Genomic DNA, 19,578 nt, shown 5'->3' on the forward strand with positions numbered 1-19,578 from the left:
TTTTAAACCTGGGTACTAAACAATAGCCCACAAAAGGCATGGTTGCTAAGTCTTATCTGTGGATCTCGTGATTTTTCGAGATTTCCGACAAAATGGTAAGTACAAGGTAGCAGTTTAAAGCTCTTATTTGATTCATTTTCTTGTTAGTTGCGTGTACATTCAGTAGTTCATTTACAGAAAGTAGAATCTCTTACGTTTACTGGAAGAAAACGTGGAGAAACTCTAAAAACCTCAATGGAACACTTTGATGTTGGCAAGTCAAAATTATTCGAAGGTTGCAGGCTATATACGTTGCTCTATGAAAGTCGTGACAGCTTCTACAAAACGTATTAAAAGTTAAACTTACAATTAACGGACTCGAACCCTCAGTCTTCCGCGAATCGAACTGCCCGTGTGATGAGTTCGAGTCTCTCGCGCAGTCTGTTCATATTCAGAGAAATTAACCTCAACTAAAGAGCCACAGGTTTGAGTCCTGTTGGAGGTGTTTATCTGATTGATGTTTTCGTATTTCTTTTTTTTTTTAAACAAGGAAAATGTTTATTCTGATAGTGTTAAAGTTCAATGTTCTCTCTTTCTCTTTTGTCAGGCAAATCCTTTACCTCATGGTTTAGACAAAATACCAGATGTCCAGGGATACCTTGTGTTAAATGCAGATGGTGCAGTGCTTGCAGTAAGTGTCACTGGTGCATATTGTCTATGTCTTGTTCGGAAATCATGCTAAATGTTACTAGCTTGGGTTTCATTTGTAAAGTCTAGTGGGTTCTACAGGCTAGCACGTAATTGCAGTTTCTGCGACATAGAGTGTGGCAAGATACCCCAATGCTTTGTTACCATTATGTGCTATGAACAATTCAACAGTACTCATTCATACATCTGGGTGGGGAAAAAGAAATAAATGCAGCATTCACTACATCAGGTGTCAGTAATTAAAATGGTGCTTTGATCCAGAGACAGGATCGCAAGTTTGATTACAACCTTAGCTTGACTTCTATAGTTTGATTTCTGTAGTCATCTGGTGATCTAGAAAATGAAGAGAATATTGCTTCTGCCATAACCAAGATGCTTCAAACAGCAGCCAAAATACCAATATCTGGAGACAGAACACAGACCTTCAAGAGAATGTCAGGTAGGCTTACCTGAAATGCTTGGCTTACCTGGAATGTATTCATGTATTCTGAGCATTCTGTTTTTTAATCTAGGGAGCAGAATACTCAAGGTACTCAGTAGTCTGCATTGTATAATAGTGACATCACTTGTGACCCTTAAACAGATCAATACACTTGATTAATACCCTCATTAAATCAACATCTCAATCGGTGCTTGATTGACATCCCAATCGATACTCAGTCGACACTTTATCAACACTTGATCAAAAGTCAGTCAGTAGTCGGCTGAGTGTCAACCGACTCATATGTATGGATCGAAAATTAGTTGACTGTTGACCGACTGTCAACCGAGATGTTGATGGAGTGTTGATCAAGTGTCAATTTCATGTAACCAAGGTGTTGATGGAGTGTTGATCTTGAATCGATCAAGAGTGGATTGAGGGTAAATTGAGAGTATTGATCAATGCTCGACTGCAGAAGCCTTTCCTACGCATGATCCAAATAACCTTTCCACTTGATTTTAATGTTCAAGAAAATACCCATACCCACCCCAAGGAGGGTTATTGGAAGTTTCAAAGGGGAGAGGGGTATCAAAAGCCAAAGCTTTTAAAGGAAAGTATGAATCAAAACTGAAATCCAGAGGGATGAGGGTTTCAAACAAAAAATAAAAGCATTATTTTCTGGACAGGTATAACACACCCTTAAATAAGAAGCAGACTGTGATTTATAGTCCAAAAGCAACATTATTTCATCCAGTATGTAGTTAACAATTATTATTCCACGAGCATGTATTGGATGTGAGATGGTAGATAGCCAATAAGGAGTGTAGTGCCTAGTTGGCTATAATCATATCCAACAAACGCAAGTGGAATAACTGTTTTATTAAAAATGCCGCAAAATTATAGGAAACTAGACTGAAATAAACATGAAAATGCCCCAAAAATTCACATGTATGCTTTATATACTATTAGTAAAGCATGGTATAATGGCTTGTAACCCATGATGGCTGAGCCAATGAAAACTCTCAAATTGCATTATCCAATGATCCAGTTTTTGATAATGTAACATAGCACTCTTAAATAGTGCAAATAACCGTTTAGAACATCTTGCTGTCAATGACAAGTGAGAAAAGTTCCCAGCTGTTCTTGCTGGTTACAACATGGTCTATGTCAATGTTTTTGAACTAAATACAATAACAGTGGCAGATCTAGGGGAGGGGCCCGGGATGGGGGGGGGGGGGGGAGGCAAAAAGAAGAAATGAGAAAAGAAATGAAAAAAGAAATGACTGAAGGAAGAAAAGCCAGTAGGGCAAGTAAAACAAAACCGCACCCCCCTTCCCCCCCCCCCCCCCTAGCTCAGAGTCTGGATTCGCCACTGAATAAGCTACTGGTAACCTGTGCAACACTCAATGACTTTATTAAACTATTAAATTGTTCACGGTACATGTATTTAACCCATTGACGCCTGAATGAAATTGCCCGCGACCCACCCCTAATTCCCTGGTGGTTTTCGGAATATTTCTGAGCGAGCGAAAGCACAAAAATAAACCATATGCGCAGTAACCACAGACACAAGATCAGGCTTCAAGACATCGTTTATTTACAGTTGAATAACTGAAGGGTCAAAATATTAAAAAATATTAGCAAAAAGAACTCAACCTAATGTGTAAAACTGATGAGAAAACAAGAAATTATAGTATTTCTTTACCGCGCGACAAAATGTCCCACAAAAGCTGAGAAAATTGACTTTGCGAAAATGAGTTAATTATTGACTTCGGAGGACAAAAACGAAACCAAATACAACAGAATTGAATTTCTTGTATTATTACGGCTAACATTTGAGAAAACAACGAAAAATAAAAGCGAAGAACTCATGTAAAAATCAATCTGAAAACAAGAAATCAAGTAATTTCTTCGCCGCGCGACGAAAATATTACGGCGCTGCGAAAGAAAGATGAAAGTCGTAAATCAAAAACACGACAAAAACAAGCGAATTATTTTGAGATCAGTCGTATTTCAACTGTGTTAAATCAGTGGCCATTTAGTTCTTATCTCAGCGGTTCTGTAGTAGCTGAATAAGACTCCAAAAAATATTTGAACGAAGCGAATAAACTAAACAAACAAAGCGCCTCGAGGTCGCCGTAAATTAAATATGCAGAAATCCAGCGTGCAAGTTACTGTTCACTTTTAAAACCTCAAATTCCCAAATACAGGGAACCAAATGAAAGAAATGCGAAAGGAAGTTCAATGACAATAAATTTTTATTCAAGCTGAGACGAAGAAACCTATTTAAAAGTAAAAAATTGTTCAAAATCTCGCAGACGTGCTTCGCTGCATGACCGCATGTTCAAATTATTCTTCACGCTAACGCGAAAGCTTGAGTTTTTGCCGACCGCTTTTGCAGTCATTTTAACGCCCGTGGCTTTACCAATCGTTCCAAAAGTTGAAATCAACTTCGAAGTAATAATGTACATTACCATTTTTGTTTCTGAAGTCCGAAAAGCCGCTTTAAACCTGCGATCTGTCGTCGAAACTTACTTGAAGGCGCTCCGATCTTCATGTTTTCTCGGCGGTTGTAGGAAGAAAAACTTCTTCACCAGAAAGTTTTGAGGACTCTGTACTCCTTGATCCTCCATTCTGAGGCCACCTGAACATTGATTTGTATTTTTCCTTTCTATTTTAAAGCCCAAAGCAGTAATTTATCCGTCTTAGGAATGAAAACAAGACCTTGGAAGTTTTTAGAATTGGCCCGCAACGCGCTATGATTACCTGCACTTTTCGAGCGCGCGATTTTAAGAAGAAAAACCGTCTTTCTAGGACCCCTAAAGTCCTCTGAAAATATGCTCAGAAAGTCTATTCTGATTGGTTTATTTGTCCTCAAGAACAATAAAACAATAGGAGAACCAAAAAGTCTTCAGCGAGGGTAGGAAAGGCAATTGTCCCCATGTGCTTTTTTTCGGGCGGTTACGGGCGGCACAGGGAAATGGAGCAGTTTTTCGCACGGGCGGTTACGGGCGGCACAGGGAAATGGAGCAGTTTTTCGCACGGGCGGTTACGGGCGGCACAGGCGTCAATGGGTTAATTAGTTTTTCATTACTTTATGAGTAATTTCCTTCACAGCTGTCACTGGGATTGTCATCTTGTCATGCAATGTTTTTTGCATGAGAGCTCAAATGACATTTGCGGTCCGTACTGCACAGTACTGCACAGTCTCACCCTAATGTTTATAAACATTGTAAATCTCACTCGATTGAATGTGAATCAATGTTTGAGAATCAATGTTATTTGTTACGAACCACATACGTTATCTTTGAGGCCTTTCAAATTCTTTTTCCAGTAGCTTCATTGATTTTTACAGCTGCAAAGTTGTCTCATCAAGTGATATGAGAAAGAATGGAACAAACAGCTTTGACTGCTTTACATCCATAATGGTGGTTGTTTTGAAACTTTGAATTTATTTCATTAAGTAGTTGCAAAATGTTTACGTGTGATGTCCTACATGAAACAAAACAAAAAACGCAAACAAACGGACTGGAAATAATATTTTAAGCCCAGTCTGCACAGTGTAGACACTGTGTCAGGATTATAATTTTTTTAAACTCATTAAGAATTCATCAAGTTAAAACAAAGAAAATCACTGCCGTGAAGGAGGTTTGGATGCCCAGTCTTAATTAGCATAGATTTTGACAATTTCACTTCTCTGTTTACCCCTTAGTTTTCATTTCGATTAAGAAGATATATCAAACACTCAAGACAGTGTTTCATTGGCTATCCAGACACCTCGAATTTTGTCAAAAAATACTCTGCTGCATGTCATATTTTCCTCTCTCGTGTTTGATATAATATTTATTACTTCTAACGTTCCTTTTTCTATTTATTTTTCATTGCAGTGTATTATAGAGACTTCACTTTGATGGCAACAGTATCAAATCAAAAGATATTTGTTGTTAAGAGGCCTTTGAAACAGGAAAGTGAATGAAATGAGAAATACTAAAGAGTGTTATATCCAAGCAAATCCACTGGCTGCTGCAGGAAGGGGGCAAAAAAAATTAATGAAAAGAAGTTACTTGAAACTAATGGTGGAAGAGATTGACTTGGCAAGCTCCACTGATCTGTTTTAGTTGAGGCAATACCTCTTACCAATATCTTAGCAATACTTCCTATCGATACCTCTTGGTGACCAGACCTTGCAGCAAAAATGTCTCCCATAGAATTAAGACCTATTGCATTCTACAAAATTACAAATAAATTATCATCTCCAAAGGAAGTTGCATTTAATTGATTTAAATGTCGCATTTCACATGCTCTTAATTCGGCAATTAGCCTGCTTGGCAGTCTTCTCCGTTTCCTCTTAGTGGAAGAAAGCGAGAGCCAAGGGGAAGTCCCCGTGCCCTCGCGCGACTCCCGCTTGCCTGAAAGAAAACGGAAAAGACTGCTACTCAGGCTAGACTCAACAGCAGGCTTTTCCTTTCCTTCCCTGCCCCTCCCCCCTGCTACTAACTTTTTGTAACCTCTGTCCCCGTGCCCTACGGCGACTCCCGCTTGCCTGAAAGGAAACGGAAAAGACTGCTACGCAGGCTAGCTTACGAACGACACGAGAGTGTGAATTCTTACATGCATGGGAGGAAATAAATAAATACACCTTCTTTCGCGCCATATTTTAGGCCAAGGATCTCGTAGCACTCTTCTAAAGTATTCCCCATTGCTTAAGGAACGCGACAATTCCAAAACGCTCTTGATTTCTCGGACTTAACCTCAACAAAGCCGGCATTTGTAAATACTTAACACAATTGTTTGATGGGTCACCTGTTTGATGTGAGGATTGTCCCAAGAGGCCACTTTCAATATATTAAAATTCAGCTTGATAGTGAGTCCTAGAGGACACAAACAAAACAGATGAATAAACATGGTCATTTAATTTCCTTTGTTTGAGTCTTCAAAGCCTCACTGCCAAGCTGAATTTTAATATACCGAAAACGGTCCATTCCGTGTAATCTCCGATTCTGACGGGGAGGGGCTGGTACAAAAAAAATTTAGGGCCATAATGGGTAAAACCTTGAGTTCTTTTTTCGTGTTTACATCTAAACACATGAGGGGTTGGGAGAACTCTCGAAAGTTAGGCAGACCCTCGACTGCGTCTCTGGTTTGCATAACTGTCACGAATTCTCCAAACCTCTCCAAGCCCCCATCGTGTTTGGTAGACTACGACGCTTGGTCCGTCGTGCGTGACGCGAAAGAAAACCGCGAGAAAAACATGGCCGCGCGAAATCCTGGGGGCGAGGATTTCGCGTGGGTATTTTTTTCCCGCAGTTTTCTTTCGCGTCACGCACGACGGACTAAACGAAAGAGAGACTGCTTGTGTGTTTGGATGATGAAGCTATGTAAACAAGGAAAACTCTATATGCAAAAAAATGTAACCGCGCCGTGCAATAACTCCAAAAAAGCTGACTTGACATCTCATAGTTTTGCAGACCTTTGCAGTTTTGGCCAATATAGCTTTGCAGATCGGCTTTGCAGGCTCAAAAAAGCGAAGTTGTTTAGCGACACAGGATGGCGCTTCTTGACTCTGCAGAGTCGCTCCTTGAGCACTGGCTGACGATTTTGATTGCCTCGGTCATTTTGCTTGCTGTGTATTTTCACGGGATAGCTCCGTACCGGATGCTGAGAGCTGTTTATCACAAGGGGCCTACACCTCTTCCACTGATCGGACATCTAGTGGATATCATGAAGCACAAGGGCCAAATTCATCTGCAGATGGATGAATATTACAAAAAATACGGCCAGGTTTATTCCATGTTATTCTTTGGCAGTATACCCTGTATAGTCATCGGTGATCCAGAGATGATAAAGGATATACTGGTTAAAGAATCAGCTTCTTTCTACGATCGTCCTGTAAGTAAGATGAATTAGTACTTACGTCTAGCCTTGCACTTTATTTGAAGACTCCCGTTATAATTTAGTACAGTTACCATGCAAGCGTCTCCCGTCGATACTTCCCGTATTAAGTTGTTATTAATATGCCCGTCTTGATGGATTTTGGGGTCCTGAACATTGTATGGTGTGTTCTACTGTAAGGCAGCTGACATTTAAAAATTAATGATTACATCACCTAGTGCCTTCCAAGGACCCAGCATTAGCTCTATTTGGTACCGGGAGGACATTAGCCCATATCCATGTCGCTTTGTCAGCTGATCTTCAGATTTTGTTTGCATGGCCTGATATGTGGCCTGATCGAACCATAATCAGAAGTAATCATATCAAGTGATTTCACCACCAAAAAATAGACACGTGACGGTCTGATCTAACCACCAAAAATAGACACTGTCATTCTGTACTATAGTCATAGGTTTGAATATATTTGCACGCGGGCAGTGTGCAATTTGTTCATAGCACACCGTGGGTGACACTTCCATTCTGCACAGCTCACATTAATATTGGCTTCTTTTTAAAAGTGACCTTTCAGTTAAAACAGAAATGCAAGGGAAGGAACAATAGGCCCTTTGCAGGATCCGGTCACATGGTACGGAATTAATTACGCTGGGACGCAAGTTACGCAGTGGGACTTCCAAAACAAAGGAAAGTCGGGCTGGACTGTTACGATTTCCTTTGTTTTGGAAGTCCCACTGCGTAACTTGCGTCCCAGCATAATTAATTCCGTACCATGTGACCGGATCGTGCAAAGGGTCTATTGAGGGATTTGAACCATAATAGGATTGTTCTCTTCTGAGCTGGCTAAAATTTACGTAACATAAAAAACGGATGACATTTGCCCATAGCAATTTTCACTGCAGAGAAGCATGTGACAGTCTTGTTAAATTATTTAACATTATTCATGTGCCCAGTGATACCTCATGAAAAAATTGCCGGTTTTCACATGACGTCACTAAAATTCAAACTACAAAACTATTGATCTTCCTGACATTTTTCTTCCATGATGTATAAGAGCAGCTGAAAACTAATATTCATACAAATTTTTGCTATGAATGGGTTCTTGGTTTTGTCACAGACTGCACTTGAATTTCTGAGCTTTTGCGCGACGCGGCATTTACATGACGGCCGAGAGAGCTGTCATGTTGGTTAAAAATGTGACTTAATTCGGGTAATTTGGCTATCCGAACAGTTCTTATATTAGAATAAAGTACTATTTTAATGTTTTTGAATTCCTCGATAGATAAATTCACGCTTTTGTAGCAAAACTCAATGACAGATGTTTCTGTTGGTTTCCGGCCGCCATGTTGGTGCCCATCCGAATGGGCACCAGCATGGCTTCTCCATACAAATCTCTACAAATTCGGGTAAAAAGTTTCTCCGCATATCTTGCATAATTAAGAAAAATTACTGTGACCTGAATCTTGGCGAGAGTCTTTGCATATTTACTTTCTTTCTTTTCTCAGATTCTGGACTTTATCTATTGAACGGTTTTGATTTTTATTTTGACCTATTTTGAATGGCGTGACACTGAAAACCAGCAATTGACTGGGGAGCTCATCAAACCTTTTCAACTTGAAATAGAATGAGTGGTTCCAGAAATATATCCATACCGTCCCCCCCACGGAGGGTTTTTTTCCAATTTGACCCCCCACTCCCCAGGATTTTCCGTTCCAGGGGTCTTCACGGTACTTCCCCCGCCCCCTGGAATTTCCATGATTTTTCTACTCCCCCCCCCCCCCACCCCTCAGAAATTCCGTACCCATAAATATCGAGACCTAACACATTAATTCATGTCATGTTAAAATGTTTGAACCGACGTTTGAACTAATAAACAACTGACTTAGAAGTGCTTCACTTCAAATGGTATAGCAGCTGACTTTTTCTTCATTTTTCGTACAAGAATCTCGGAACGTACAATAGCCCAGTCAAAGTTTTAATTTATGCATGGTCAAAACAACAAATCGAATTACTTTACACACGGAGTAAAGTCGTCACGCAACATTCTTTTCAAAACAGCTGTTTCTCAAATGTCGTTTTATTTTTTTCTTTTACCAAAGGAATACATCAATTAAGTCATGCGCTTTGTCTCTGTAGTTTGTAAATGATAGTAAATTCATTTTATGCCTTAGTTTTTTAATTTGTCATACATTTCACATGTGAAACACGCATTGTTCAGTCGTTCTATAAATGACATGAAATCTCGGCTACCGCTCCAATGCCCCTCGCTGTCCACAGTTACCTATAGTTCAAGACAAATGGCTTTGAATCGACTTTGCTCACTTAGCAAACTATTAACTACACGGATAACAATGAAAATATGTGATAACCTAGTTACGGAGAGACCGAAACGGGGAATAATTTTGTACGAGTATCAAACGAGATAAACAAAGTACGAGATAAACAAAGTACGAACCTCAAGCTAAATACAGCACAATCTTCAAAGAATAAAATATCATCAACTTCATTGTTCATTAATTGCTGCACCTCTCCGTCGGCATTTTGTTCAACTTGACGTCCAACAAACACGATGCTCAGGATTGCCATCTGTCGTACAATACGTACAACGTCGGAAGAAAAATGGAAAATACATGACAAAGAATCTAACGTTTATTTCTGTCGGTTTGGTTTCCTGAATCGTTTGGGAAAGCACGATAGTATCATTCAATCGCAGTTCACACCCACTGGAAAGAAAAACTCTTTGAGTAGCCCCCTCCCCTTCGGAGATTTACCGATTTCAGACCCCCCTACCCCTCGGAATTTCCGTGATCCTCCGTGGGGGTATGGATATTTTCTGGAAACATGGAAATGTTGGGAGGAGGCCTACCTGTGGTTCACCAGAGCGAGCGGTGAAGAATCACTGAAACCCTGTGCCCCCTGACCTAGGCATTCTAAGCGATGAAAATGAATTTGAACCACAGCCACAGGGCAAAATTCTGGTACCCTTTAGGAACACCTTTTTTCTATGGAAGTCCTCCCTAATTATGGGATATTTGCATCAAATTGGGAAACAGATAATCGGTGTTGTTTGATATTAGTCTATTATTAAAAATAGCCTCCATTTGGTGAGAAAACATGGTCTTATATTTGTCCGTGGACATGATCTCTTCTGAGAAGAGAACAGTTTTCCAAGAGCATATTTTCGCGCCAGATAGAGGCTGATATGTTTATTATCCTTTAAGTATCTTTTCACAGCACACGCCAGTTTGAAAATTGGAGAATTTCACTCACATCCTCCAGTTTTAACTGGGGCATATTCAGTCACACGATCCGTTTAGCACAGTCGGACACGAGTGGAAATATTTGATGGATTACAGTGGAACCTCAATTTAACGAAGTCGCTGGGGACCGGCCAAATTTGTTCGTTAAATCGAGGGTTCGTTATATCGAAAACCTCGATATACCGAATTTGAGGGGAAACGACCAAAATGTTCGTTATATCGAGGTCATAGTTAATGATTGATTTAAAACACAGGCGACTTCTGTCACGCAATTCAATGCAATTTTCGTCACTCAGAAGAGCCGCGTTTTGAGATGCAATTCATTAAGCATGGTGGCTTTCAGTATCATGATCAGTTATTTTCACTTTTGAGCAGACGCGCAGCTTTTGTTTACAAAAGAACAACACTTTCAGAGTAGGGATTTAAAAATGTTGCTACATAGACATTATACTGAAAATTGTCTTTGTAAACAAGGAAACGGGCTTTAGTGTTGTTATGTTGCACTACCCAACATTTCCGGATTTCAAAGATGATAGAGCAGAGGTTAATTGATGTCGAAATACTATGGTGCCAATGTCTATGACATATAATAAGCCGTTGACTGAAGGTTTGCCGTAAGGTTACAAGGATTTGTTGACTTTTGATCTGTTCAGCGTTTATCTTCTGTCGCGTGTTGACACTGTAATTCGTTATATCGAGGTAGATTTTACGTTTGGGCTTCCGGATTATGTTCGTTATATCGAAGAATTCGTTATATCGAAGTTCGTAATATCGAGGTTCTATTCCATACATTTTACTGTAACTTTGGCCGGGACAGAGAATATCGTTCGTTATATCGAGGACTTCGTTAAATAGAGGTTCGTTAAATCGAGGTTCCAATGTATAAGGATTTTTATTCACACTGGTGTTATTTCATCAGCAATTCAAAACTGTAATTCCTTTTTACCTCATTAAAGTTGAACAAGTTTCATTTACCCATTAAAGTTTGAATTATTTGTTAATAGCAATTTATGAAACAACCTGAACCTCTGAACAGCATGTTGATTGAAGTCAAGCAGGAGAATTGGAAACGTATTCGTAGCACCTTGACACCAGCTTTCAGCGCTCTGAAAATGAAACAGATGGTGCCATTGATGAATGCATGCAGTGATAATTTGATCAAGAAACTTGCTGAAGTAGCTGACAAGGAAGAAAGTGTTAACATCAAAACGTAAGTGTTAAGCACCTCTCTGATTACCACTTGCTTGTAGTCTCCAAATGCAATGTATGGGTATATAGCTAAGTGCTTTGGAATCCAGATCGGGCAAGCCTAATAAAACACAACCGCCAGGTTTTAATCAACAACTTCGGTTCACATGTGGTTCCTGGATGTAGGCTAGTTCCCAGTACACCACAATCTCTCTTCTTCTCTGCAGAAATGAAAACTGAACAGCCTAAGTCCTAGAAATCTACAAAACTGGACAAAGAGGCTAAACTATGTGAACATAAACTTAAACGAAGGTCCAACTGTGAACATGCTCATAAATAATCAATCTAAACAAAACCAATGTAAACAGCGTTCATGACTTTAAACAAGTTCCTTCATAGAAGCAAATTCTGAAATGTTCAGTAAAGTACATAACCAGCCAAGGCCTTTGGAGGCTGGCTAACTCTTCCTGAACGACGCGGAGTACCCGCAACTGCCACTCCTGTAGGTGTAGTCTCTTGAGTGGACTGGTCAGTCAATTCAGGACTGGGAGCTGGTTCCAGAGGGTCACCTCCTGACTCTGTATTGCATTCTGCATCCGCCGCAGGTTCTATCACGACACGTTTTGATATGCTGCAAATTCCTCTTGTAATCGACTCCTTGGGGTGACTTCAGGACGACCTGGTCCCCATAACAGGTGGCTTCTTCATAAGGTCGACTCTCCGACGACGGAGACAACTTGTTCTCTCTCAAGCAATACAGCATTTCCCACAGCGATGGGTCTATCTTTGGAGTGATATCTCATCTCAGCATAGTGTTTTGCCTGCTGCTTCTTCTCAGAGTCCCGATCCCTCACTTGTTGCAAAGCCACATCCACCTGACTCTCTCCACCTTCCTTAAACTCTGGTAACTTGGTAGTTAGTTTCCTGTTGAAAAACAGTTCCGCTGGGCTAACATAGGTTGTGGATTGGTAGGCCAGTAGAAACTTGTTGAGCTCCAGCTGCCAATCTTTCCCTTCTGCTTGGGAGACTCTCGTGGCTTTGAGAAGTGAGCGGTTCTGGCGCTCAACCTCTCCATTGGCTTTGGGCCACAAGGGTGTGTTGCAGTGATACACAATCCCCATTTCCTCCAAATATTTCTCCACCTCCTCAGACACCAGATTGGAACCATTATCAGTTCTTAAACCAGCTGGCACACCATACCTTGCAAAATGGTTGTCTAAGCATTTGATGACTGCAGCACTTGTAGTAGAGCGAAGCACGTCTACTTCCATCCATCTTGAGAAATAATCGACCACCACAAGTAGGTGCTCTCCAGTAGGCAAGAGCCCAAGCAAATCAACTACAATCTCTTGCCAGGCTTTCTCAGGCAATCTTGTAGGCTTAATGGGCGGAGATGGGACAGGCTCTGATACCATCCGAAGCCAAAACATTCTCTGCACTTCTTCTCTGCTTCTTTATCGATTCCTGGACAAGATACGACCTTAAACGTACCTTGGTCTTCACGATTCCCGATGCCCCTCATGGGCTAAATCTAACACTTTTCTCTTCAGTTTTCTGGGAACTAAGATTCTTGTTCCTCGTAGCACGACCTGGCCAATAGATGGTTTTCAGAGCTTCATGGTCAGGTCACTAGGTCAAACTCGGGTAGACCACACAGGTACATATTAAATCTTTCACAGGACCAAACAAACACAAGTGCCTCCTTTTCAGTTAAACTGTACCGACATTCAGTGTCACTAAGACTTCTACTAGCATAAGATACTGCACAACATTTCCCGTCTACCTCCTGAACCAAAACCGCACCAAGTCCCACTGGGCTGGCATCTGCTATGACTTCTGTGGGTGCTCCCCGATCAAAATAAGCCAGCATGGATGCTCCTGCCATGTCTTCTTTCAGCGTGTTGAAAGCCTCCTCTTGTGCCTTCCCCCATAGAAACTTCTCATCCTTTCGACATAGTACTCGTAGAGCCCGTGGTTCTGCCTTGGTCGCAAAATCAGGAATAAATCTCGAGCTAAATCCCAGAAGACACAGAAAACTTCTCACATCGGAAGCTGACGACCTTTTCCTCGGTGGGCCCGATGCTGTTCTTCGAAAGGAGAATAATGCCCGTGAAAATTACTTACCCATTCCAAAGGTACACTTCTCACCATTCGTGGTAAGATTTTTCTCCCTCAGCCTAGCTAATAGCTTGTGTAAACTCTGGTCATGTTTCACAACAGTCTTTCTGTGAAAATTGTTTATTTGTGAAATTGTTTATCCATAATCTTTGAGTATTTTTTTAATCATCTTTATCATTGTCTCTGAAAAGCCCCCATGGGGAGTTGACAATAAAATTTGTATTGTATTGTATTGTATTGTATTGTATTGTATTGTATTGTATTGTATTGTATTGTAACAATCACATCATCAGCGATGTTTACAACTCCCTCAATGTCTGCTATAACCTGACTGATGATGTATTGGTAGTTCTCAGGTGCCACATTAACCCCAAAACTTAGCCTCTTTATAGCGGAACAAACCGTCATGTGTTACAAAGGTAGCAATGTCCCTGGAATCTGTATGCAGCTCTACCTGGTGAAAACCATGACGCAGATCTAGCTTCGAAAAGACAGTACTGTCATTTAGTTCTTCTAGTGCTTCATTGACAGTGGGTTTGGCAGCTGTTCTTGGATAATGGCCTCATTTGCGCGATGCATGTCCACACAAAGTCTTATCTCACCTGACGGCTTGGGTGCTAGGACAACCGAACTAGCCCATGTGGTGGGGCCTTCCACTCTCTCAATGATATCCCCTTGGAACAGTTCATGGATCTTGGCTTTCACTTTGTCTCGAAGCGCAAAAGGAACTCGCCTCAACTTTTGAGCAACAGGTGGTACATTTGGGGTCAACATGCAGTTTCAACCCAAAGTCTTTTAGTTTGCCACCTCCCGTGAACACTTGAGGGTATTGAGCTTTGAGCTGGTCGGCAAAGTCACTCTTGACTTCATTACAACTGCCACCAATGAGACTGGCCTTTGGACCAATGTGAAGAACACCAAGCTCAGTGGCAGTAGCATTCCCCAGTATGCAACGCCCGCACTTAACTACAAGAAAACTGGAAACTACTGTAGCATTTCCCACCGAAATTTCCGCTTTGAACTGACCAATTTCTTTGCCACCATAGGCAAACAATTTCCTCGAACAATGTTCAAGGTTCCCCTTGAAACCCACATTCTTCAGTTTCTGAAAATCATCTTCCCCCATCAGATTACTCACAGACCCTGAATCAATCAAAACTTCCTGAACAATTCCATCAATACTCACATTTATCGTCGGCACGTGACGTGCGGTCGACACCCTGCAACCACCCTCCTCATTTTCGTCCATCACAGTAAACGCAAAGGCAGGGTTTTCTTCTTCTTGACTGCTACTCGCCACATAACCTTCCACTTGATTTGTCTGTCTTCTGAACGCCTTATGATTCAACACTGGTGTATTAATCAACAACTTCAGTTCACATGTGGTTCCCGGTTGTAGGCTAGTTCCCAGTACACCACAGTTAGTGGTGTGTCCTTGGACTCTAGATTGAATGGTTCGGTTATGAGCCCTGACCAGGGTCATTGTGTGGAGTTGTTAGACAAGACATGGACTCTCATCTCTGACTGTGCTCATATCTTCACTCAGGAGTATACAAATTTAATCCAGTGAATTATGAGGCAACCTGACAGAATGCTAGGCAGTGACTGGTGATAGACTAGTGCCCCATCCAGGGGGAGTAGTAGGTGCTAGACAGCTGTGTAAAAATTACACTGGCCCATTTTCTGCCTGACTTTTGGAACTCGGAACACACAAGGAAATTCTTTGTGTAATAGACAGAATAAGCCACTCTTTTCGATTATTCCTTTCTTTGTTTTTGACAAAGACCCTCATCATTCAGATTTTATGTTCAAATGATATTTTGAATCATTTTTTGAGTGTTTTATTTGCTAGTTTTGTGAAAATGATCCCATTGAACTGTACTGTAAAAGAAGTTTCTGTTTTATGCACAATTCTCCCAGATTTCAACAACGCCTGGCGATGGATGTCATTGTTTCTGCGGCATTTGGCATTGAAGTGAACTCACAAAATAATCCTGATGATCCAGTCCTCAAAGCAGCTGAGCTTGCTATCAATGAGACTACCTTTCAGTTAATTTTATTTGGGGTTCTTAGTTTGATGCCTTATGGATTGAAAATTATGGAAAAAGTGCCACAACTGTATATGAATAATCTAAAACCACTCCTCAATATTGCGGAGGAAATAGTTCGCACGAAGAGAGAAAACACAGGGAACTCAGTTAAAAAGGTAAATAGTAATAAATATTGTAATTATTATGATCAATTAATATTGATATATCATATATTCAGTATGAATGGTCACTGAGGTACAGCCAAGTTGACTATCCTTCCGAGAAAATCAGGGGGTGTGGTCGATTGTTTTTAAGCAAGCCAAGTAGTCTCTATAAAGCCTGCTTCACACTTGTGAGATAAGCACATGGGTAAGCGCAAGCATACATGTAATATCGAAAATGCTGGTGCGCACCGAGGTGGAATAAATACGTTCAGTCATAAGCACAAGAAAAAGAAACATATCTTGTTCTTGTGTTTATGCTTGTGCTTATTTTACAAGTAGCATGAAATACGCACATGCTCGACTGTGTATGTCCTTACTGTGAACATCCATGTGTTTGTGCTTGTCTCACAAGTGTGCACCAGGCTTAAAGCACTGAGCAGTTCCAAAACAGCTGTTTTCTCCTTCATGGTATTATTCACACAATCATGTTCAGATTTGCACTAGGCTTACACGTATCAGGAATTAGGGAGCAGGAATGGCGCAGTGGTGAGAACGCCCAGGTTCGATTCCGGCTCGGTGCCATATGTGGGTTGAGTTTGTTGTTGGTGCTTGCTTTGCTCCAAGGGTTTTTCCCTGGATTCTCTGGTTTTCCTCCCTCCTCAAAAACCACTTGAACACTGCAAATTCCAATAAAAACCAGTTAAGGCTGACGTGGCTTCCTCTCTAAATATTGTTAGTTTTTTTTTTATCAACTTGTGAAAGGTTCCACTGACTGTTTATTACCTTAAATATAGGACATGTTAGATCTTATGCTGGCTGCTTCAGACGACCTTTCAGTTCCAGAGTCTAAGAAGCTCTCTGACGCAGAAGTTTTAGCACAAAGCTTTGTCTTCCTTGCTGCAGGATATGAAACTTCCAGTACCACGTTAGGTTTTGTGTGTCACCATTTGGCAACAAGTCCTGAGATTCAGGACAAGCTGCAGCAAGAGATTGACAATGCTTGGCCAGATGAAAACCAGATGCTGTCATACGAGACGGTTCATGAGCTACCATACCTCGACATGGTGATATCAGAGACGCTGAGGATGTACCCTCCAGGTAGGAGAGAGGATTATTGGACAATGTGTACTAAAGGCATCCACAGTCGAGTGTTGATCGTTGCCCTCAATTGACGCTCTATCGATGCTCAATTAACGTTCAGACGACACCCCCCGTTGACACTCGATCGACACTCAATCAACATCTTTGTCGACAGTCAGTCGAGAGAGAGTCGGCTAATTTTTATAGACACGCCATTGAGCATCGATTGATACGTATGAGTCAGTTGACGCTCAGCCGACTATTGACTGACTGTCAGTCAAATGTCAATCAGGTGTTGATTGAGATGCTGATCAAGTGTCGACCAAGTGTCAATCGAGATTTCCATTCAGTGTTGATGATCAAGATCTATGTAGATCGAGTGTTGATCAAGGGTTGATACCATCTTGTGATTTTTTGGCGCTCTAAGAGAAATCAAGGAGCATAGGCATGCAATGCATGTACAGAATACATATAATATTCTTCCTGAGTAGTCTTCCATATGTTGAGCATTAAATGTTCCAAGAAACTACTTGAGGGAGCTTTCGTGATTCACAATTTTCCTTTACATGCTTTTTTTTTAGGGTTTATTCTGGCTCGTTCCTGTACAAAAGAATGTATCATCAAAGGAGTGAAAATACAGGAGGGTACAATGGCCGTAATACCAGCATACAGCATTCATCATGACCCGTCCATTTATCCTGACCCGGAAAAATTTGACCCTGAGCGTTTTTCAGCTGCAGCTAAACAGTCTCGTGATTCCTACACTTACATGCCGTTTGGTCACGGACCACACAACTGTATTGGTATGCGGTTTGCTCAGGTGGAAATGAAGCTTGTGTTGGCGCGAATGTTGAAGAAATATCGTTTGGAGGCCGCTCCAGATACAAAGATCCCGCCTGAAATTGTCATTAGAAGTACCTTGACAGACATGACAATTGGAGATGTTAAAGTTCTTGTAAAATCACGAGCTAAGTAAATGCATGCCAAACCTTTCTTCTTTCCAATTGTATAAGAGCATAGAGGTTTTCATTCGAGTGTCTCAAAACCAAAACTAAAGTTATCACTCTAGCCAGTCACAAAAGAAACAGACTATCTAATGAACCAATTAAAACAAAAAATTAATACATGCTTGGCTTTAGTATCACTCCTGATCGGATGGAAAAGTGGTGCCAATCATGTAGTGTAGTTGTACAAAAGCAATATTACTTTTGGACATTGTGTAGTTCCAGAAAATATCCATCCCCCCACCAAGGAGGCCCCGTAAGCCTCCTTCCTCCTCGGAATTTCCATTTTTTGAACACAACAGTCCATGTACAGTTTTATTTGTAGAATAGTTTGATAAATTGCTTTTTAGTCTTACACTACACTAGAATCACTCTACGGTTAAACATTTTCAGTTTTCTGTGATCTTGTCTCTCTGACCGGCAGGATCTTGAAAATCGACTACCGACCAGCGGAACAGCTTGTGTATAAGCTAGGTAATTGGACTTAAGTCCATGCACAGTTTTATTTGTAGAATAGTTTGATACATTGTTCTTTAATTTTATACTACACTAGAATCACTCTAAAATTAAATGTTTTCAGTTTTCTGTGATCTTGTCCCTCTTGCCGGTAGGATCTTGAAAATACTACCGACCAGAGGGACAGCTTGTGTATAAGGTAATTGGAGTCATGTCTATACACAGTTTTATTTGTAGAATAGTTTGATACCTCGTTCTTTAGTTTTAGACTACACTAGAATCACTCTAAAATTAAATATTTTCAGTTTTCTGTGATCTTGTCCCTCTAGCCGGTAGGATCTTGAAAATACTACCGGCTAGAGGGACAGCTTGTGTTTAAGGTAATTGGACTTCAAAGTTTTATTTGTAGAATAGTTTGATACATTCCACTTATTCCTTAAGTCATAAAGCAGGCTAGAATATTGAGGAGTCACATTATATGAAGGTTATCAGACACTTGATTTCTGAATGCCTGAACAAAAAGACATTGAATTGAATTAATTTTGCATTTACTCCAAGTCCAGGCAGTGGGACACATTTCTGATATGTCCAGTGGACTTGAAGTTGTAGACATCAATATTATTTTAATGAAATATATTTGTGACTTTAATACTTTGTGGGAGGATAGAGGAATCTCTTCAGAAGGAATGTTAAACTTTAAGAGTTCGATTCTGTTCCTTAGTATTGTAAAACTATCTGTTTATGGAATAAACACAAATTAAAGTAACAAAAATTTCCTCCTATTGTCTTTTTTTTATTGAATGGTGTGGATGTCTGGAAAACCCGAATAGCGAATAGCGAATAGTCGCGTATAGCGAACAGCGAATAGTCCTAATTAGCGAATAGCGAATAGTGCGAATAGTCTCGAATAATGCGATATAGTGGCGAATAGTCCTTTTCACGGTTAATTTTCTCATTTGCATTACAATGTAATCCAACGTGGATGCGAGGCAATTTCGGGCTAAAACTACAAAATAGTCCGAAATTGCCTCACATACATGCTAGATTTTATTGTAATGCAAATGAGCAAAGGTAACCGTGAAAAGGGCTATTACGTGGCAAATAGTGGCAAATCGTAGAAAATACGGTACCCAGTATCTCGCAGTCAACCTCGCAGCAACGTAGCATGGGATTTTCCCGCTAAAAAGACGCTTATCAGGACAAAAGGTGTTTCTAAACGTAATTTATTCTGCTTTAACCGCTGCAAAAGCGTAAACACGTCTTTATTAGGTTATCCTTGTGTTT

The 19,578-nt window shown here is 40.6% G+C and overlaps 2 protein-coding genes and 1 long non-coding RNA gene across 3 annotated transcripts; 2 read left to right on the forward strand and 1 right to left on the reverse strand.

Annotated features, from left to right (window-relative positions):
* The first annotated feature begins 17 nt into the window (after positions 1-17).
* LOC110047042 (ragulator complex protein LAMTOR4 homolog) lies at positions 18-5,368 on the forward strand. The gene is made up of 4 exons (XM_020752771.2): positions 18-95; positions 587-670; positions 1,009-1,126; positions 4,996-5,368. Exons 1-4 carry the CDS (start codon positions 93-95, stop codon positions 5,082-5,084), a joined length of 294 nt encoding a protein of 97 aa, XP_020608430.1. The 5' UTR covers positions 18-92; the 3' UTR covers positions 5,085-5,368.
* On the reverse strand, positions 5,363-7,579 carry LOC149108734 (uncharacterized). The gene is made up of 2 exons (XR_016208786.1): positions 7,023-7,579; positions 5,363-6,853 (listed from the first exon to the last, which is right to left on the reverse strand). It is a non-coding gene; the product is annotated as an uncharacterized LOC149108734 (long non-coding RNA).
* LOC110047041 (cytochrome P450 3A41-like) lies at positions 6,656-19,076 on the forward strand. The gene is made up of 5 exons (XM_020752770.2): positions 6,656-6,997; positions 11,259-11,464; positions 15,481-15,766; positions 16,549-16,852; positions 17,416-19,076. Exons 1-5 carry the CDS (start codon positions 6,656-6,658, stop codon positions 17,808-17,810), a joined length of 1,533 nt encoding a protein of 510 aa, XP_020608429.2. The 3' UTR covers positions 17,811-19,076.
* The last annotated feature ends 502 nt before the right edge of the window (positions 19,077-19,578 follow it).

The sequence above is a fragment of the Orbicella faveolata genome, unplaced genomic scaffold, assembly GCF_042242905.1.
Source record: "Orbicella faveolata isolate gen_17 unplaced genomic scaffold, um_ofav_v1 contig_25, whole genome shotgun sequence".
NCBI lineage: Eukaryota > Metazoa > Cnidaria > Anthozoa > Scleractinia > Merulinidae > Orbicella > Orbicella faveolata.